Genomic DNA, 20,259 nt, shown 5'->3' with positions numbered 1-20,259 from the left:
CCAGTCTTGTTGATTATTTGGCTGAGGGGGTTCAGACCTATGCAGAACAGCAGTGGGGACAGCGCATCACCTTGGGATATGCCACAATTGATTGTCACTTGTGCCTTGCCATTGGCCTCAAGGGTGGTTTTCCACAACCTCATCGAGTTCCCTATGAAGGCTCTTAGAGCCCCATTGATGTTGTACAACTCCAAGCATTCAGTGATCCAAGTATGTGGCATTGAGTCATATGCTTTCTTGTAATCAATCCAGGCAGTGCTCAGGTTGGTGTGTCGGTTTCTACAGTCCTGTGTGACTGTTCTGTCTACCAGGAGCTGATGTTTCACACCTCTGGTATTTTTGCTGATGCCTTTCTGAGCAGTGCTCATGTATTGATTCATATGCCGCTTATCTTAGCCTCCATTATGCGCGACAGGAGCTTCCACGTTGTGGAGAGACAGGTTATTGGCCCGATAATTGGACAGTCCCGTCCAATTATATATTAAGTGCCCTTTGAGGGATCCTTCTGGATCAGGATTGTACGCCCTTCGGTTAGCCATTCAGGGTGAGTTCCGTCCCTTAGCAGTGTGTTCATTTGGGCTGCTAGGTGCTCGTGGAGTGATGTGAGTTTCTTAAGCCAGTATGCATGTATCATATCAGGGCCCGGTGCTGTCCAGTTTTTCATGCCTGAGACTCTTTCCTGTATGTCTGCCAAAGTGATGGTAACTGGGTTCTGCTCAGGGCTGTTGCTGTGGTCCTCTCTCAGAGCCATCAGCCACTGTGCATCTCGGTTGTGGGATGCTTCTCTCTCCCATATGCCTTTCCAGTACTGTTCAGTTTCCAGCCTTGGTGGGTCTGCGCTGCTGTTATTACCCTACCATTGAGCGTAAACTTTCGCCGGTTGAGACAAGAACAACCTGTTTATTTTCCTGGTTTCATTATCTCACGTGTAGCTCTTTAGGCGGCTGGCTAAGGCTTGGAGCCTTTGTTTGGCAGTTTCGAGTGCTGTTCTGGTTGTATCTCTTGGGTACTTGCTTTCGCATTTGCATTTTTCTGGGTCTCAGACAGTTGGCTCTCTCTCCGAGCTGTCTTTATCTTAGCCTCCAACCTTCTTTTCCATGGTGGGTATTTCATCTCATTGCTTCATCTCGTTGCTCTTACGATAGCTGAGTGTCTCAAGGATCACTTCTGCTGAGTTGTATATCAGCTTATTGGTTTCAGTGATGGCTGCCGTAGGGCTAGCCGTCAATGCTGAATTCACATTCTCTAGAAGACTTTCTGAGAGTACTTCATTGAGCCGCTGTAATGGGCTTTCAGGGTTGCCTGTTGTGCATTCCCTGCCATGATCTTATCCTTCAGGTCAGTTGCTGCCATGTTCAGCGTGGTCATTGGGGCTCCGTACCCAATCTCTGGATGTGGAGTTACCGCTAACTCCCCTCTGACCTCGCACACTGGTTCACCCTTGCTATTGCCATAGCATGTGTGTTGTATCTCATCAATCTCTAGTTGTGATAGCAGTTGCTGCTTGTGGATGTTGGAACACTGAGCTACTAGTTGAATAGTTAAATAATAATAAATAAATAAAAAATATATATATATATATTTTAATTTTATTTTTTTAAGATTTTTGTGGCCCGTAGGCTTTAAACAAGGTGGAATAGTACTTTTGATATGCTATTTGTGCTGCGCTCCTCTCTGCCGAGGTGAGATGGAGCTGTGGACCTGATCTGAAGCTCCTCTCGCCCGAGGTAAGAAGGAGCTGTGGACCTGATCAGAAGCTGATCTGTACAGAAGATGCTGCTGCACCGGGCCAATTGTTTGGCAAGAAACATGCAATACTTGAATGTGTTTCTTATATTATATTTCTATTTGGATCAGTTGGTTCGATGTATGAAGTTATTAGAGCATAATGGATTTATAAATAAGTGCTTTGTGGATAAACACGAAATTTCATACATTTTCTTATCCACAAAAACATTACCCATTTGGTAAATGGGTAATAATTGGTTAAAAAATCTAAAATGTATTGGGATACGTACCGTGATGTGGGAATTGTATCGGATTATACAAGTATCGGGATCCGTATCGTATCGTGACCTCTGTATCGGGATAAGATGATTGCCCATATGTATGATGAACATGAGAGCAAAAAGAATACTCTTCATTACGAGGGTGCACAAAGTGTATCACAAAAGCCATATTCGGAAAGCTCGGATTGCACGCAAGAAGCCGACTTGGATAGTAGGCACCCTGGCCAAGTGGATGACCTGTCCTTAACAGGATCAATGCATAATTTACAATCCCCACCCATTATAAGGGGATGTGAGTTTAGATCAGGGAGGCATTTAATCACATGCTAAAAAACAGGGTATCCTCAAAATTGCAGTGCAATTTTTAATTTGTATAATAATAACCCAGTAACTATAATGTAACGTCCATTAACATCAGCCATTGTGTTGAAGAAAATATTCATCTTTACTAGGGATGCGTACCGCTACGACGGACCGGATCTGGACTTGTAAAAACGTTTCGGTTCAGGTCCAAAAAAAACGAAACCCTGGTGATTCGGTTCTGGACTCATTAAAAATCTACTACTCACATTCTATATCCTTTATGTTCTAGAATCCAAACCATCCTAAACCTTCCGTAGATCGCGAAATTCGCGCTAGAAAAGACGTAAACACTGACATCGCTGTCAATGGCCCGGAGCCATCCACGACGCACGCGTCTTCCGCGCGGCAGAAGTTGAAGCCGGCGCAATGAGTTTAAAGACGCGAGAGACCGAACATTCGGGAAGATCGCTGGCTTAATTGAATCGTTTGAAGCCGCCGCATGCGTCGCCGCTTGTGCCGCTCCGTGAGTTAGTTTAAGACGCTTGTTAAAGGAGCGGGTTGTGCTTTGGTTTGGGTGTAAATATTCTCGCTCAGGTCAGTAATGCTGGTTTAGTGCTCACAAGTTGTCACTTTATTTCTTGAACAGAGTTGGTTACTGTTGGCCGTAACCATGGTGATGGAACAGGAACATCAGAAACTACCTCGTTTCCTGAGCCCGCTCTTAGCTCCGCCCCAGAGACCGCACATGCGCACTAGAGACTAGGGTCGCTACAATATGAATAAAATAACTGTTATGTTGTGGTGTGATGTAGCATTTATTTAGGTGGGTTAATGTGCAATATACATATTTATGCATCTAAGTAAATACTAAGTCAAAGTAATATTGTTTAATTGCTGGATTCATTAATTGGAGCTTATATTTTGTAATAGTATTTGTATTCTACAGTTGTTAAATATGGTCTTGTGTTTAATGCTGTTAATATGATGTATTGTGTGTAGTGTAAAATATTTTCATATTCTATTTTTGATACTGCTAAGTTGATTGATTTATAGTGGTTCTAGTTGACTTTTATGCTAGCCAATGGATCTGCAAAATTAAAGAGTGGAAATGTATCTAAAGGCATTAAACTTCAAGTGTGGGGAACAGCCCAGTCAAACCAGTAATACACTTGACAAACATAGAATCAGCTGAAACAGCTGCCCTAATACCAATACTCAACTTGCTCTTGTTCGGAAGTTGTTCCTCTAGTAAAACACATGAATGTGTGTTAGCAGCTAGCAGCTTGTGATTTGTAAGTTGTAACTTCTGTTAATAAAGAGTGAATAAACCAGACAAGTTGAGTTTATTTCAATCTGCAGTTAAGCCTTGTGTTTGATAGACGTCCTTGTTCATGTGTCTTCAACTTAATTTAGCCAAGTAGCTTGTGTTATGCTGTTGTAACATTATGCAAAAATGGCATGGTTTAGGTCCGGACTCATTAGGTCCGGACCTGAACCTAAACCTCTGGATTTGAATCCGGACTTGAACCTGAATGTGGGTTTAGGTATGCATCCCTAATCTTTACTAATAATTTTGGAAACACCTCTGGATACATTTTTGAGATAAGCCTCTTGAGGAATTGCTATATCCACTTTTAAATGGTTAAATCTGTTACCATCCACCTGCTCGCCAGCGAGCATTTTCCAAATTACAAAAGTTCTCTTACATCATCACTTTTATTTCCGTGGTCAATACCAGCAAGTTATACATAATTTTAAAGCTTATTTTCTCAACAAAACGAATATGTCATTGATTTACATTGAATAATATGCCCCAATAAGCGATTGCCAATAGTTTGTGAGAAAGTCTCAACTTTTACAAACGCATGTCCTACCTGTTTGCTGTTTATGACGGACGAAATGGCTTTAATTCTGTACATTCTTGTGCTCAGTCTGTCCGTAAGGAATCATTGAAAAACAATATCCACTTGTATTTTTCCTGAAGTTATCCGATTTTGAGATATTGTCAAGTAAACAAAGTTTTCTTTTTGGACAATATTCAGGATTAAGGCTTGTTCGGCGCATTTCCCCGTCCATAACAAATTACCTGTTTGACTTATACGATGGTGTTTTGCATCGATCTTTTCTTCAGACTGTTAGCTACAGAATGAGACCATCCACGAATGTTTCTGTCCACGGGTTTGTTTTTTACAGCCGCCGCAAAAAAAAAGTGCCGCTTCTGACGCGAGCATCCATGTTGTTTTTAGCCACGTAATGCTAACATGCGGTCACGTAGCAGACTTTGATTGACATATTACTCTAGCCAATAAGAATAGCTTTAGAATGCGGGGCGGGACTTAGGGGTCCCACACACAGAATCCTCTGTATTCTCGTGCGTAAGGCTGTAAAGCGCCAGATTTCTCGGCAGGAGGCAACTAGATTTTGCGCATAACGTTTTCTGATTTTATTAGTCTTTTGGACGCGCATTTTGTTAGATATATGTATTATTATACCAATACACAACAATATATATATATATATATATATATATATATATATATATATATATATATATATATATATTTTTTTTTTTTTAACCTCTATATGGGAAATTCATGGGTAAACTCATATTTACACATTTTCACATACATTGTTTTTAGCAGTTATAATAGGTATTAGTGGCCCACAAAACATCAAAATGTATGTTTTATGATCATAGAGGAATAAAAAAACAGTTTGGCACAGTTGGCACATATTTGGATCACTTGTTCCGAATATACTTTTTGATACAAAAAGGTCAACAGCACCAAGAAATGCCTGTTCCTAGATATCTGAAACTTTACACAGTTGTTGTCAACAAGATAAACAGCATGTACAGTGAACAGCATAAGCACACAATGAAGTATGTCATGCTCAGGACCATTACAAATTGACAATATTCAAGCGAGAAAAAAAGGATGTTTTGTTTATGTATGGGCTTTTGTAGTGTAGGCTCTGAAGCTCTGAAAGTGTTCATATGCACATCTACAGAAACTAGAAGGCCTAAGCTTTCTAATGATGCATCACACTTGCATGTGGGCTGTAAGATCCTCTTTTAATAAGCAATGCCATTTGGGTATGTCCAACCATTGTGCACAGGGCGAAATAGGTGGATGGTAACAGGTTAAGATGTGTACTGACCTTCTTACGCTAAACTGGATGCTTCAAGCCCTTGACATTCCAACTAACAATATTTAAGTTACTCATTGGGCAAAGTAAAATAACGTGACACAATAATCAGTGCAATTTGAGTTAAAATTTAATAAAACATCTCCAATACCATGTAATATAAACCAACGAAATGCAACTAATGATGACGAAATAAAAACAAGAAAAACAAAAATCTACCCACAAAGATCACACTCGCTGTGATAAAAGCACAGCACACCTACCTTGTCTAACATATGTCTTTCAAAAAGAAAACTAACTTTGAGTCCCACTCATACAAAAAAAAACAACTACTCCTCCAAAAGAAATAATTGACCCCTCCAAATATTAATAAAGAAAGGCCTATTTAAAGAGAACCGAGAAAAACAACCTAACATATGTCAGATAACCTGTAACTAAGGGGAAGTCTGTTAGGACGAGAGGTGGCTGGGAGGCTGTGACTCTCCTGAAGACAACGATGACTCTCAATCATCTCCGCTGTCTTGAGCTTGTATATGCCTTATCATGTCGATCATCAGTTAATTTTGGTTCATGATTCAAAAATAGTGTTAAAATATTTGTAAATTATTTGTTTATTTTTTGTAAATGATTAATCATTAAGAAACATTTAAGCTTGGTAATGATCTATGGTGAAAATGACTTTTAGCACTCCAAGATCATACATAAATTATGCTGTCTATATTGTACTATAGCTTTTTTCATCTAATTTGGACCATGTGTGATGGAAAAGTAGACAGATGAGATGAGGAGAAGGAGGAATGGGACTGAATTGAAGAGCGTCACGTTTCTGATCAAAACAGATATGGTCCAATCAGCTGTCTGTCTTCTCATTTGTTACATAGCACTGCCTTTCCCAGCCTGCATTTGGACTACCGTATTTTCCGGACTATAAGTCTCACCTTTTTTCATAGTTTTGGCCGGGGTGCGACTTATACTTATAAACTTATACTTATACTCCGGAGCAACTTATATGTGATATTATTTGTTATTTTCACACTTGCAACTGCATTTCATACTCCAGTGCAACTTATATATGTTTTTTTCTTCTCTATTATGCATTTTTTGGTTGGTGCGACTTGTAGTCCGGAAAATACGGTATGTAGTCCCTCAAGGTGCTACAGTTGCTTCTCAATGGCTGCACTTAACCATTATTTACCATGAGAGTTACATTGAGATCAATACATTTTTCAAGGGAGTCCTGGCCAAGAGGCAGCAATGTTTAACACAATAAGAGCATACAAATAAACATAAAAATAGCAATAGGTTATAGGAAACAATTATACATTATTGAGGAAGTCTCCAAGTCTCTTTTCAGCCTTGTTTTAAAAGGCATTTAAGGACAAGACCTCAGTCAATTTTCAGTTTTTCTGCAATGTATTACAGGGGCTGGCGCACAGGTGTCGTTGCTGGCACACAGGTGTTGTTGCTGGCACACAGGTGTTGTTGGGCCGTCCGCCTTCAGGTGCCTTCACCGTCTTTCTCTGCTTAAACAAGCCTAATACAACGTAGGTGAAACTTTATGAATGAAGCTGAGTGCGATGCGGGTGGCGTGACCGCAGCGCAATTTGTAAATGAGCTTGTCTGCGTAAAAATAAAAATATGCAGGTATCTAGCTCAGAGTTGTCTAAACTTTGGCCATTCACAGACTTTATCAAACCACTTCCCAGTCATTAAACCGCTTTTGAAAAAGGCCAACCTAGATCCTGACCTATTGGTAAACTAGATACTCATTTCAAATCTTCCCTTTGTCTCAAAAATCCTTGAAAGAGTCCCATCTACGAGACAAGAACTTATTTGAAGTTTTCCAGTCAGGGTTCAGAGCCCACCACAGACCTGAAACCGCACTAGTTAAAGTCACAAATGATGTTATTATGAATTATTAGCAGCTGCTGACAATGGACTGGTCTCAATCCTGGTTCTGTTGGACCTCAATGCAGAGTTTGGCACGATCGACCACAACATTCTACTGCAGAGGTTAGAATGTGATGTAGGTGTCTGAGGAACAGCCCTCAGCTGGTTTAATCCTATTTATCTGATAGGTACCAATTTATTAATGTAAACCAGAGCTCCTCACCTTGTTCTAAAGTAATTTATGGTATGCCACAGGGTTCAGTGCTCAGAAAGCATGGCATTAACTTCCTCTGCTATTCAGACTGATCAAGAAGACAGACTTAGTGCTTGTGTGAAGGATATAAAAACCTAGACTAATTATCTGCCTCTTAATCCTGAAAAAAACAAGGTCATTGTACTAGGCCCTAAATGTCTTTGAGACGCCTTATCTGAGCAGATAGTCACACTGGACAATGTCAGTGTTGCCTCCAGTTCTACTGTGAGAAACCTTGGAGTATTATTTGACCAGGAGCTCTCAGTTAAAGCACATGCTCGAGTCTCTTCACTGGCTCCCTGTCGAGTTAAATAAAATAATAAAATAAATGATTAATTTAAAATCCTATTCCTGACCTACAAAGCCATAAATGACATGGCCCCATCCTACCTCAAAGATGCCATAGTACCATATCATCCAAACAGAGATCTTCGCTCTCAAAATGATGGCCTTCTGGTGGTCCCAAGAGTCTCATAAAGCACAGTAGGAGGTAGAGTGCTCCTGTGCTATGGAATCAACTCCCTGCCTGTGTTAAAGAGGCCAACACAGTATCTTCATTTAAGACCAGGCTTAAAACGTTCCTCTTTGAAATCGCTTATGGTCAGGCCAGTTAGGAACAGAAATAAAAACCTACAGTTTCACAGCCCTAGGAGCAACAAAGCTGGGGGAAGTATCGCACTATCCTCTGTTTTTGATTACTTATTCGATCAAACAATATTTAATATTGAATTTCACATGCAATCTGTTCATTGCCTTTTCTTCTTCTTTTCCCACTCCCGAGAGGCACATCGATGACCTGTGGACCCAGATGCTCCTCAACTCCCTGGAGAAACGGTCTCCACTCCATTTGAATGGTTCTTCCCCTGCCTCGAAGAACTGGATCTCCTCCTGAGTGGGTCCAGCTCCACGGTCTATCTCGCATTCGCCTGTCCATCTGAGGGAGTCGGATCTCTCCTTCACTATGGAACTCCTCCAGGTTTCTACTTTTATCCCCAAGAGGTTTTGTTGTTTTTCCTGGCCGAGGAGGGTCTAAAAACAGGGGAGCTTGGGACACTGCCAAGTGCCTATGAACATTGTTGAATCTGTTTTTCACTGTAACCTCTGAGGCAACTGTAAGAGCAAAGTTTAATTTATATGAATGATGATGTATGAAAATCTACACAGTGTTGATATTTTGTTATAAATGTGTAATTTTATGTTTCTCGGATAAATTATTTGGTTGTTTAAATGAGATAAATTCATTTGATTACATTTGTTTATTTGTAGAATTTATTTGTAGTCTTTTGCCTACTCTGACGTAAATATGTTACTGTCACTTTAAGAGAGATAGCGCTAAGGGGGCGTACAAGGAACAGCAAAGCAAGGAGCGCAGGAGACTATTCTATTTTTTGAGAATAGCTGTATTTGATTACTCCTGTAAGAAGTGTTACAAAACTGGATTAAACTTTGTTACCTATTTTTGACATCGGAGTCCTGTGAGAGTTATTTCTCACCAATTAAAGTACACAAGTAATACCATCGGCAAAAACAAGACCTCAGCACACACAGCAACTAGTGTTGTGATTTTGAGCGTTACAAAATTAAATTGAATTGAATTCCCACCTCTCCTTGAACCGACACCTTAACGTGGTGGAGGGGTTTGAGTGCCCGAATGATCCCTGGAGCTATGTTGTTGGGGGCTTCAAGCCCCTGGTAGGGTCTCCCAAGGCAAACAGGTCCTAGGTGACGGGTCAGACAAAGATCGGTTCAGAAGCCTCTTATGATGACTACAAGAACAAGGCAGTTTACGTCGCCCGGATCGGCGTCACCGGGGCCCCATCCTGGAGCCAGGCCTGGGATGGGTGCTCCATGGTGAGCGCCTGGTGGCCGGGTCTTACCCCACGAAAGAGCGACGTGGGGCCCGTGGGCCCACCACCCGCAGGAGGATCCATAAGGGGCCGGTGCAGAGAGATCTGGGCGGCAGTCGACGGCAGGGGCCTCGGCGACCAGATCTCCAGACACAGAGACTAACTCTGGGGGGGAAAGAGCCTGAGCTTGTGCAGGAGGTTGAGCGATACCGACTAGATATAGTCGGCCTCACCTCCACGCACAGTTTGGGCTCTGGAACCCATCTCCTCGAGAGGGGCTGGACGCTCCACTTCTCTGGTGTTGCCCGCGGGGAGAGGCGGCGGGCTGGTGTGGGCTTGCTTATAGCCTCTCAGCTCAGCCGCCACGTGTTGGAGTTTACCCCAGTGAACGAGAGGGTCGCGTCCCTCCGGCTTCGGGTGGGGGACAGGTCTCTCACTGTTGGTGGCGGCCTACGGGCCGAACAGCAGTGCAGAGTACCCGGCCTTCTTGGAGTCCTTGGGAGGGGTACTGGACAGTGCACCGACCGGGGTCTCCGTTGTTCTACTGGGGGACTTCAACGCCCACGTGGGCAATGACAGTGCCACCTGGAGGGGGGTGATCGGGAAGAACAGCTTCCCCGATCTGAACCCGAGTGGTGTTCAGTTATTGGACTTCTGTGCTAGCCACGGATTGTCCATAACGAACACCATGTTCAAGCACAAGGGTGTCCATCAGTGCACATGGCACCAGGACACCCTAGGCCGGAGGTCAATGATCGACTTTGTTGTCGTGTCATCTGACCTCCGGCCGCGTGTCTTGGACACTCGGGTGAAGAGAGGGGCAGAGTTGTCAACCGATCACCACCTGGTGGTGAGTTGGATCCGCTGGCGGAGGAGGAAGCCGGACAAACTTGGCAGACCCAAGCGCATTGTGAGGGTCTGTTGGGAACGTCTAGTACAGCCCTCTGTCAGTAGGGTATTCAACTCGCACCTCCGGGAGAGCTTCTCCCATGTCCCGGGGGAGGTTGGGGACATTGAGTCCGAGTGGACCATGTTCTCCGCCTCCATTGTTGATGCGGCTGCTCGGAGTTGTGGTCGCAAGGTCTCCGGTGCCTGTCGTGGCGGCAACCCCCGAACCCGGTGGTGGACACCGGAAGTAAGGGATGCCGTCAGACTGAAGAAGGAGGCCTATCAGGCCATTCGACGGGTATCGGCAGGCCAAGCGAGCCGCGGCTCGTGCTGTGGCAGAGGCAAAAACCCGGGCCTGGGAGGAGTTCAGGGAGGCCATGGAGGAGGACTGTCGGTCGGCACCAAAGAAATTCTGGCAAACCGTCCGGCGCCTCAGGAGGGGGAAGCAGTGTCTCACCAACACCGTTTACGGTGCGGGTGGAGGCCTGCTGACCTCGACTGGGGATGTCGTCGAACGGTGGAAATAATACTTTGAGGATCTCCTTAATCCCTCAGTCACGTCTTCCGAAGAGGAAGTAGAGACCGGGGACTCGGAGGCTGGCTCATCCATCACCCAAGCTGAAGTCACTGAGGTTGTTCGCAAACTCCTCGGTGGCAGGGCTCCGGGGGTGGATGAGATCCGCCCTGAGTACCTAAAGTATCTGGATGTTGTAGGACTGTCTTGGTTGACACGTCTCTGCAACATCGCGTGGCGGTCGGGGACCGTGCCTCTGGACTGGCAGACCGGGGTGGTGGTCCCTCTGTTCAAGAAGGGGGACCGGAGGGTGTGTTCCAACTACAGAGGGATCAGACTCCTCAGCCTCCCGGGTAAGGTCTATTCCAAGGTACTGGAGAGGAGAATCCGACCGGTAGTCGAACCTCGGATTCAGGAGGAGCAGAGTGGTTTTCGTCCCGGTCGTGGAACACTGGACCAGCTCTATACCCTCCATCGGGTGCTCGAGGGTTCATGGGAGTTTGCCCAACCAGTCCACATGTGCTTTGTGGATCTGGAGAAGGCTTTCGACCGTGTCCCTCGGGGTGTCCTTTGGGGGGTGCTCCGGGAGTACGGGGTCCGGGGTCCTTTGCTCAGGGCTGTCCGGTCCCTGTATGACCGGAGCAGGAGCTGTGTTCGCATTGCCAGCAGTAAGTCAGACCTGTTCCCAGTGCATGTTGGACTCCACCTGGGCTGCCCTTTGTCACCGGTTCTGTTCATAGTTTTTATGGACAGAAGTTCTAGGCGCAGTCAGGGGTCGGAGGGTGTCCGGTTTGGGGTCCACAGGATTCTATCTCTGCTGTTTGCAGATGATGTTGTCCTGATGGCTCCATCAAACCCGGACCTGCAACATGCACTGGGACGGTTTGCAGCCGAGTGTGAAGCGGCTGGGATGAGAATCAGCACCTCCAAATCCGAGGCCATGGTTCTCGACCGGAAAAAGGTGGCTTGCCCTCTTCAGGTGGGTGGGGAGTCCTTGCCCCAAGTGGAGGAGTTCAAGTATCTCGGGGTCTTGTTCACGAGTGAGGGAAGGATGGAGCGTGAGATCGACAGGCGGATCGGTGCAGCGGCTGCAGTGATGCAGTCGCTGCCTCGGACCGTTGTGGTAAAGAGGGAGCTGAGCCGAAAGGCAAAGCTCTCTATTTACCGGTCGGTCTACGTTCCTACCTCACCTATGGTCATGAGCTTTGGGTAGTGACCGAAAGAACAAGATCGCGGATACAAGCGGTCGAAATGAGTTCCCTCCGCCGTGTGGCTGGGCGCTCCCTTAGAGATAAGGTGAGGAGCTCGGCCACACGAGGGGAGCTCGGAGTAGAGCCGCTGCTCCTCCACGTCGAGAGGAGCCAGTTGAGGTGGCTCGGGCATCTGTTCCGGATGCCTCCTGGGCGCCTCCCTCGGGAGGTGTTTCAGGCATGTCCCACCGGGAAGAGGCCCCGGGGAAGACCCAGGACACGCTGGAGAGACTATGTCTCCCGGCTGGCCTGGGAACGCCTCGGGATACCCCCGGAGGAGTTAGAGGAAGTGTCTGGGGAGAAGGAAGTTTGGGAGTCCCTGCTCAGACTGCTGCCCCCGCGACCTGGCCCCGGATAAAGCAGCAGAAGATGGATGGATGGATGGATAAATTCCCACCAAGAGCCTACATCGTTCCGGGCTCTGCCTCTGCAGTACCCACTGATCTGGTCATGTTTTTGCTGCTTTGACACCGGGAAGTAAGGGGCTTTGCTGGGCACGTGCCACAGGGCTTTCGGGTAATCCACCAACACTCAAAAGTGCATTTTTGTCGAAACAACAGGGATACATTTCCAGTTTTTCTGCTAATCTGAGCTACATCACAGGCACAGCAGTGGCCCCTCTGTAGAGAAATGGACTCAACCAGAGCATCCTAAATCCTGCCTTCTGAGTTTGTCAAGTGAGTCTGACAGATTATATTAAAGGTTGCACCAAAAACCATGAAATCATAAATTAATTAAATTGATCTTTTCAATACCTGGTTTAATCTACGAGTTGTGCCCATTAAAGTCACATAGCCTGCTGCATTCAGACTCAAAGTAATTTTGTCCTAAAATGAGCCAGTTTTAGTCCTTATTCTGTAAATCAATTGCACTTGATGTGATTTTAAACAATTTATTCAATCTAGTAGAGTATTTTTTCATTTACCATCAGCGTTGTTGTTGTAGAGCCCGCACAGCCCTCTGGTGGTGCCCAGGTGCTCATTGCTCACAGTCAGGTACACCGTATTGGACAGGTCAAACTTCACCCGGACCCCAAGTCCACTCTCCACAAACACAAAGTCCCCCACCCAATGGACACTCACACCTGGCAACACAGTAAAAGACAAGATTCAGCTAACACAACTGATTGTAAATCCTCAGATGAGATTTACTTTTTGGATTTTTAAACATGTGCTTGCATGATTAGATGTTAGTTAGAAATACAGGCAGTAACATAGAAGGCCGTGGCTGCAGAGCCGCGGGGCGGTCAAATAACCCAGCAGTTTCAGGAGCCATGGCACGGCCATAAAGCCTCATGGCTAACCCTAACCCTAACTTTAACCCTAAACCTAACCTTAACCCTAACCCGGCGCGGTCTAACGCGGTCAAATAGCCCAGCAGTTTCAGGAGCCGCGGCACAAATAACCCATGCAGTTTCGGCCGCGGCTCTGTAGACACTCCCAACATAGAACGCTAATGTGTGTAATTAATTAGTCGAGGCACCTTATTTTGAAATCAAGTTTCAGTGTGACAGTTTAGCCCAGGAGGATAGGCAATCACCCTTCATAAGATAAGATAAGATATTCCTTTATTGTCCACACATGGGGAAATTTCATTTCTAACCCTAACCCTAAATGTGGGAGACCCAGGTTCAAAGCCCAACATTTCCATTTCCCACCCTTATTTTTCACTTTTCTATCATCCACTAAATATTGATGAACACCCCAGGTCTGCTTGCCCATCCATAAAAGGTACCGTACGCCACTGGTTTACTGTAAAGTAAGCAAGGCCATTTAAATCCCAGTAAATCAGTATAATAGCAGTATCATAGCATTTTAAAAATAAAAGGAGTTTACCATTCTGGAAGACGGGCTCCCCTTGTGCCACATGGACGCTGTTCAGGGTGAGGTTTCTCTGGTGAATGGTCACTAAATCCAGACCCAGCATCATCTTTAGAGACTGTAGACAGAAAAACTAGGCTTAGTTTATGTTAGATTAGATGCTCAGTAGTTAGATTAATATGACAAAAAATAACTAACTCTATAATAACCCCAAGACATTACTAAATGACAAAATAATATTGCAAATTTAAATGGTATGTCTGACATTTTAGTGGCTCTTCGTGAACAATCTAATTATCTTCTAAATAGACAGACGCTGTTGTTTAGAAGTGGATCTGGGTTGTTTCAAGAATTCAAGAATTTTTAAACTGCATCAATATGGACTCATAAGAGCCATTTCTTCCCCTCAGGATGAACATCAATATACAGAGACTTATCTGCTTGACTGAACAATCTTATCTAGACTTTACGGGATAGATTGTTAGTAATGTCAATATTTCCTTCATTGTCATGTAAATGTCTTGTGAATTAATGCTCTTTTGTCTGTGTAATTTGGTAATGTATCCTATACTGCGTTACATAATGGAAAATTAATTATCCACTTCCTCTGATCAGTACTCACTCTGTAGTACTGACTCAGTAAATGTGTGCTGATTAGTTAAGCATTGTTACTGAACTCCAGGGCACTGCCTTAAAACACAAGCCAAACCAATCTCCAAGGAGTCAGTTAGGGTCGGAGACAGGAAGAGTTGGAGTGACCAATTCCAGCGAGAACCTTGAAGGAGAAGGTAGGAGAGAGGCAGAGAGACCCCCGCTGATCTTGTCTTTAGAAACAAACAAACTTTTGAGAAAACCAAAGAAGACAACCTTTGGTCCCTCCTTCATAATTCTGGGCACCGTCTTAAGATGTGATCCCTCTTAAAAACTGCAACACGCAAAATTAAAACGAAGGACCCTTTTTGCATTCTCCAGCCAAAACGTTTTACTCAGCCTTGATCTGTGATAACCTTGCACATTCAAGACCCTCTCTTCAAGACCATTGCTCACTGCTATCAAGAAAGCAAGAATTTAATGTTGTTTTTAGCCTGACGCTGTTGGAGCCGATCTAAGTTGCCAATGTCCTTCCCTGTAGAGCTAAACCCTGGAGGCGTCAGCTCCACCAACATGGACCACTTTTGGCTGGATCACACAGTTCCTGCTTCTGGACCACACAGTTCCAGCTTCTGGAAGTATATAGACACACGTTTCACAGTTAAACAACAAACCTCTTAGCCTCAACTTCAGAAACAACGTACAACACAGTCAAGGCTTGTTCTTTCACCTAGGACCTCTTTAGCATATTAAAACAATAATCAAATGCTGTCTGTTTAAATGTTTGGTCAATAAATCTTCACAAAACGCATTTTTTTTCCGGACTATAAGTCGCACCTTTTTTCATAGCTTTGGCCCGCGTGCAACTTATACTTATACTTTTATACTCATACTCGTAGTGACTTATGTGATATTATTTGTTATTTTCACACTTGCAACCTTATTTCATACTCCAGTGCAACTTCTATATGTTTTTTGCTTCTCTATTATGCATTTTTTGGCTGGTGCGACTTATAGTCCGGAAAATACGGGTAATTTATTTCCAGTACTAGTCAATATCATTGTTACACGGCTACAAACCTTCAGATTAACTAACTAGTAATTATTGATCAAATTAATTCATTTGGATATTTGATAATTGGTATTTGCCTTAACATTGAGGCTGGTGCCCCACATAACTCATAAAATATACTAAATAAATGTACCCACTGTCTCACCAATAACTGTGTGACATGTTTAGAAATATTAATCCAATTCTTTAATCAATAACATTGACTAGAAAATTTGCAATGGCCGAAGCCAGAGTGTCTGCGTCTCTCCCTCTCCCCCACCTCCCCCTCCCGTGTGTGTAGGTGTGTATGTGTGTGTGTGCGTGAATGAATAACACTTCAGTATTTGGACTAATATCACACTATAATATTATTGGACACCCTCACCTTTCTGATGTTTTTTTTTTTTTTTTTTTCAATTTCTGCTCATTTATTATAACATAATACATACATTTATATACATAAATATACATACACATATACAGTGAGGAAAGTAAGTATTTGAACACCCTATGACTTTGCAAGTTCTCCCACACACCAAAGCAGACTCCTCAAAGATATTCTCCTGCTAATTATAGACTCTATTCTTAATATAATAAATACCTCACTAGAAAGTGGTTATGTTCCACAGTCCTTCAAACATGCAGTCATTAAACCGCTTTTGAAAAAGCCTAACCTAGATCCTGACCAATTGGCAAACTACAGGCCTATTTCCCTTTGTCTCTAAAATTCTTGAAAAAGTTGTAGTTAAACAGCTCTGTCGCCATCTACGGGGAAAATAACTTATTTGAAGTTTTCCAGTCTGGGTTCAGAGCCCACCACAGCACTGAAACTGCACTAGTTAAAGTCACAAATGATTTGTTTGTTTGCTGCTGATGGACTGGTCTCAATCCTGGTCCTGTTGGACCTCAGCACAGTGTTTGAGACCATCGACCACAACATTCTACTGCAGAGGTAAGAATGTGGTGTAGGTGTCAGAGGAACAGCCGTCAGCTGGTTTAAATCTTATTTATCAGATAGGTACCAATTTGTTAATGTAAACCAGAGCTCCTCACCTTGCTTTAAGCAGGGGTGTCAAACATCCGGCCCGCGGGCCACCAAACGTTTTAATCCGGCCCGCCGAACATTTCGAATTCATAGCTTATTTATTTATTTTTCGTTCATAGAACCGTAGTTACAAGACGCACGTTTGCGCACTTTACAGCACTTACGCACCTCAGAGCAGAGGTCTGAGCGAGGAAAGAGACGTCTGGTTTGGGAAACATGTGGAAGAAAAAAAGAAAGGAGACGGTTTTGTGGATGTTAGAGCTGTGCTAAAAGTGGAGCTAATGTGGAGCTAACAAGAAAATTGCTCTGTGAAGAAAAGACCCTCTACAAACCTGGACAGATCAGCAGTCGCTGGTAAAAACACAGGTCAGAGTGTAACAAAGTATGAACATTATCCACACTAATGTGACTGTGAAAGCAAAAACACAATGACCTCATTTGAGTCACTACATGAATAATTTGTCACTAAGGCCACAGTTATTTTATGACTTGGTTTATGGATTTTTAAATGAAATATATTGAACAGGCGGGCGAAATATAAATAAAAATATAATTTCAAAATTTCAAAAGATTTTTTCTTCTTTGTTTACCCAAAATGCACCACAGGGGTGGAGGGGGGAGACGCGATGCGCAGGAGCGTGTAACAGTAAATTTAGCATGTTTTGCATTGGTAGAACAATCTAAGTGAGCACTCTTAGTCACGGCAAAACGCGCTGGAGAAAATGTGGTAAAAGGGTTTAAAATGTGTATTTGCGATATAAAGGATTTGCCTAGCAGACAAGGAAACGGGCGCTCTCCCTGGGCCGCGCGCAGGGACGGAGCCGCTTCATTCCAGACTCACGCAGGATTTTGACGAAAAATTGCTTCACGCACTCTTATCTTTTGACTTAATACCGCTTTTTATATTTCATTTAATGCTATTTTGTACTTTATAAAAAAATATATATAATAATTTATTTTATTTATATTGTAGAAATCAATAATCTGAGTGCAGCGGATCTGTAAACCAAGTAATAAAATAACTGTGGCCTAAGATCAACTTAAAGGTGCCATAACATGCTTTTTGTCACGTTTCGTAGTCTATCCTAAGTGTATAATTGATAATAATAAGTGTTGTGCAACACCCTTAACATAATAGTTAAGAAATATCACCCAGACCTTGGACCCCCTCACCAACCCGGAAATGCAAACGGCTTGGTTTGATATTCGTCCCCACCCTTGTGAAGAGCGATCTGGCTCCCCCGCCCAACCCGTGACGTAGTCTCAGAGCGCGTGTGTGCCCCGCCCACCCGTGACGTAGCCCCACAGTTGTCTGCTCCGCGCTGCGCTGCTCCTGCCGCGCGAATGAGTGAGAAACGCTAGAACTTCAGATCAACACTACTTTGAGCCTAAATAAATCTGGTGTTTATTCTACAGCGTGCGCAGAACAGATATATCTATATATATGTATATATATAAAAGTCTTATGTCCATCGCGCTCTTATTTCCTGGCTTTTCGGTATCGGATAGAACTTCTCTCTGTTTATTTTCCCGGTTGCTGCATCAAGTGCCACATAAACCTTCACCATTGTGATAATAGTAAAGAGTGCGATATCATTAATGAAGTTTTGGGCCTCTTTGAACCGTGTTTCGTCGTAAATCGAAGCAGAAAAACTCCGGAATGGGCTTGTAGGGAGACACGAGCAGTGCGGAGCCGGGGGGAAGGGGGCGGGAGGCGGCAGGCAGGAGGGGAGGGGGGTGGAGAGGGGGGATGGTGACGCGTGCCTGCCCTTATGACGCGGTCTTGCCCCACCGCCCGTCAGTTTGGAGATTCGAGGAAAGGAGATAGTCTGTAATATAGCTAAACACTGCGGGAATCAATAAAAAAACACTCTGGGTACATATATGAAGCACAAATAAGAAGTAAGGTAAAGTAAGAAGGTTAAAAGCTCTGAAAAGTCGATTTAGCATGTTATGGGACCTTTAAACTATGAAAATAGCGAGCTCATATTGAGTTTGAGCAGAAACACGTCTGTGATATGAACATTTCACATCAGAAATCAAATCAAAAGTCCCTGTCCCTGCTGCATGAATACGGACTCAGTCTTTCTTTCACCTGCTGCAGATTTGTGCTAAACTCTCCACATCTATTACTAGGCTGTAAAAAAGCCATTTATTTCTTATTTGTTTTCTTGTTTTATTTTGTACATAATATTTGGCCCACGATTTGACAAAAGAGTTTGGTTTGATGGAACACTGTGGCTCATGCACTTATTCTATATTTTCAAGGCCAGAGGCGTAACTTAACCTCCTTACTTAATAGCTCCCACGTTTGTTTGTATTTTGTGGTGAGTCAGTTCAGGTGTACAGATAACTACACAGATGTGGAAATGTTATGAAATGTTAGTACATTTAAAAGATTTTTTAGATCTTGAGAAGTTTATTTTGTTATAAAGTTAAATACAATATATTAATACATTTCAGTTTATGAGAACAAACGTGTTTGTAATTTATTTTAATCGATCCAGTAGTTGCTTCAAAAACAGCGTAGGCTATATAAAGCTATTTATTTCTTACATTTTTTGTATTGTTTTATGTTTTACGTTATGTTCTGCCCGCGACCCAGCCTGAGCGTCGAAATTCGGCCCGCGGCCCAAAATGAGTTTGACACCCCTGCTCTAAAGTAACTTACGGTTAATTTTTGTACTTCACTTCAACTTAAGATTGATTTGTGGGCAATGTTATAGAGCTCTTTCACCCACATAACTAATTTTGAGGAGGCTGCCATTATGGCAGGGAAGAAACTGCTGTAATGAATGGCAATGTGCCAGAAATGTAGCTTTTGGAGTTTATTTTTGTCATAAATTAAGCCGTAAATACATTTGTAAAACTAATCAGATTTAACATTCTGCTTTTCAAAGAGTTCAGATCCTGTAGACAAAATCTGGATCTGATTCACTTTCCACCTTGTAATCAAAAAGTGACCCTGGAGATGTTTGTGAGAAATACACGTTTACTGATATTGATGTAGGGATTTCTACTAGTACAAATATTATAATCATCATAATCATGTCCTCCCATTTATGAAAGAGCGTGGCATTCAAAATTGATATCGATTAAAGAATTCAAACATGACACATGCGGGTATGTTTATTAAAGTTTGTTAGCATTATGTGGGGGACCATCCTACGGAGCCGATAAAGTGACATTAGCAAAATTATAAAATGAGCAGAATTTCTTAAGCTCCTGAGTAAGTAAGTCGAGCTCTTGTGTTAGAAAGTCGTGCTCCCGAGTTTTTATGTCACACTCCCGAGAACGCACGTGCGCATCATCTGACCAAACGCAGCAGAGCGTCTGGAGTACCTGGAGAGTGTGGTTTAAAGGTCCCATAACATGCAAAATCGACTTTTCAGAGCTGTTAACCTTCTTACATTACTATTTGTGCTTCATATATGTACCCAGAGTGTTTTTTTTGATTGATTCCCGCAGTTTTTAGCTATATTACAGACTATCTCCTTTCCGCGAATCTCCAAACTGACGGGCGGTGGGTGCAAGACCGCGTCATAAGGGCAAGCACGCGTCACCATCCCCCCTCCCCCTCCATCCTCTGCCTGCCGCCTCCCGCCCCCTTCCCCCCGGCTCCGCGCTGCTCCAGACTCCCGTGTCTCTCTA

General features: G+C 43.6%; 1 protein-coding gene across 1 annotated transcript in view; it reads right to left on the bottom strand.

Annotated features, from left to right (window-relative positions):
• The window catches only part of sspo (SCO-spondin), a 391,282-nt gene that overhangs the window by 334,554 nt on the left and 36,469 nt on the right, over window positions 1-20,259 (bottom strand). Inside the window, exons 6-7 of the mRNA XM_072450444.1 lie at window positions 13,937-14,039; window positions 13,027-13,185 (exon numbers count right to left, since the gene is read on the bottom strand). Coding sequence (XP_072306545.1) covers window positions 13,027-13,185; window positions 13,937-14,039 — 262 coding nt within the window. The remainder of the gene's footprint in view (window positions 1-13,026; window positions 13,186-13,936; window positions 14,040-20,259) is intronic.

This window comes from Eucyclogobius newberryi, unplaced genomic scaffold, assembly GCF_026437365.1.
Source record: "Eucyclogobius newberryi isolate DKJ021-1_F unplaced genomic scaffold, fEucNew1.0.hap1 SCAF_18, whole genome shotgun sequence".
NCBI classification, from domain to species: Eukaryota; Metazoa; Chordata; class Actinopteri; order Gobiiformes; family Gobiidae; genus Eucyclogobius; species Eucyclogobius newberryi.
This window is presented reverse-complemented; position numbering and strand designations above follow the sequence as displayed.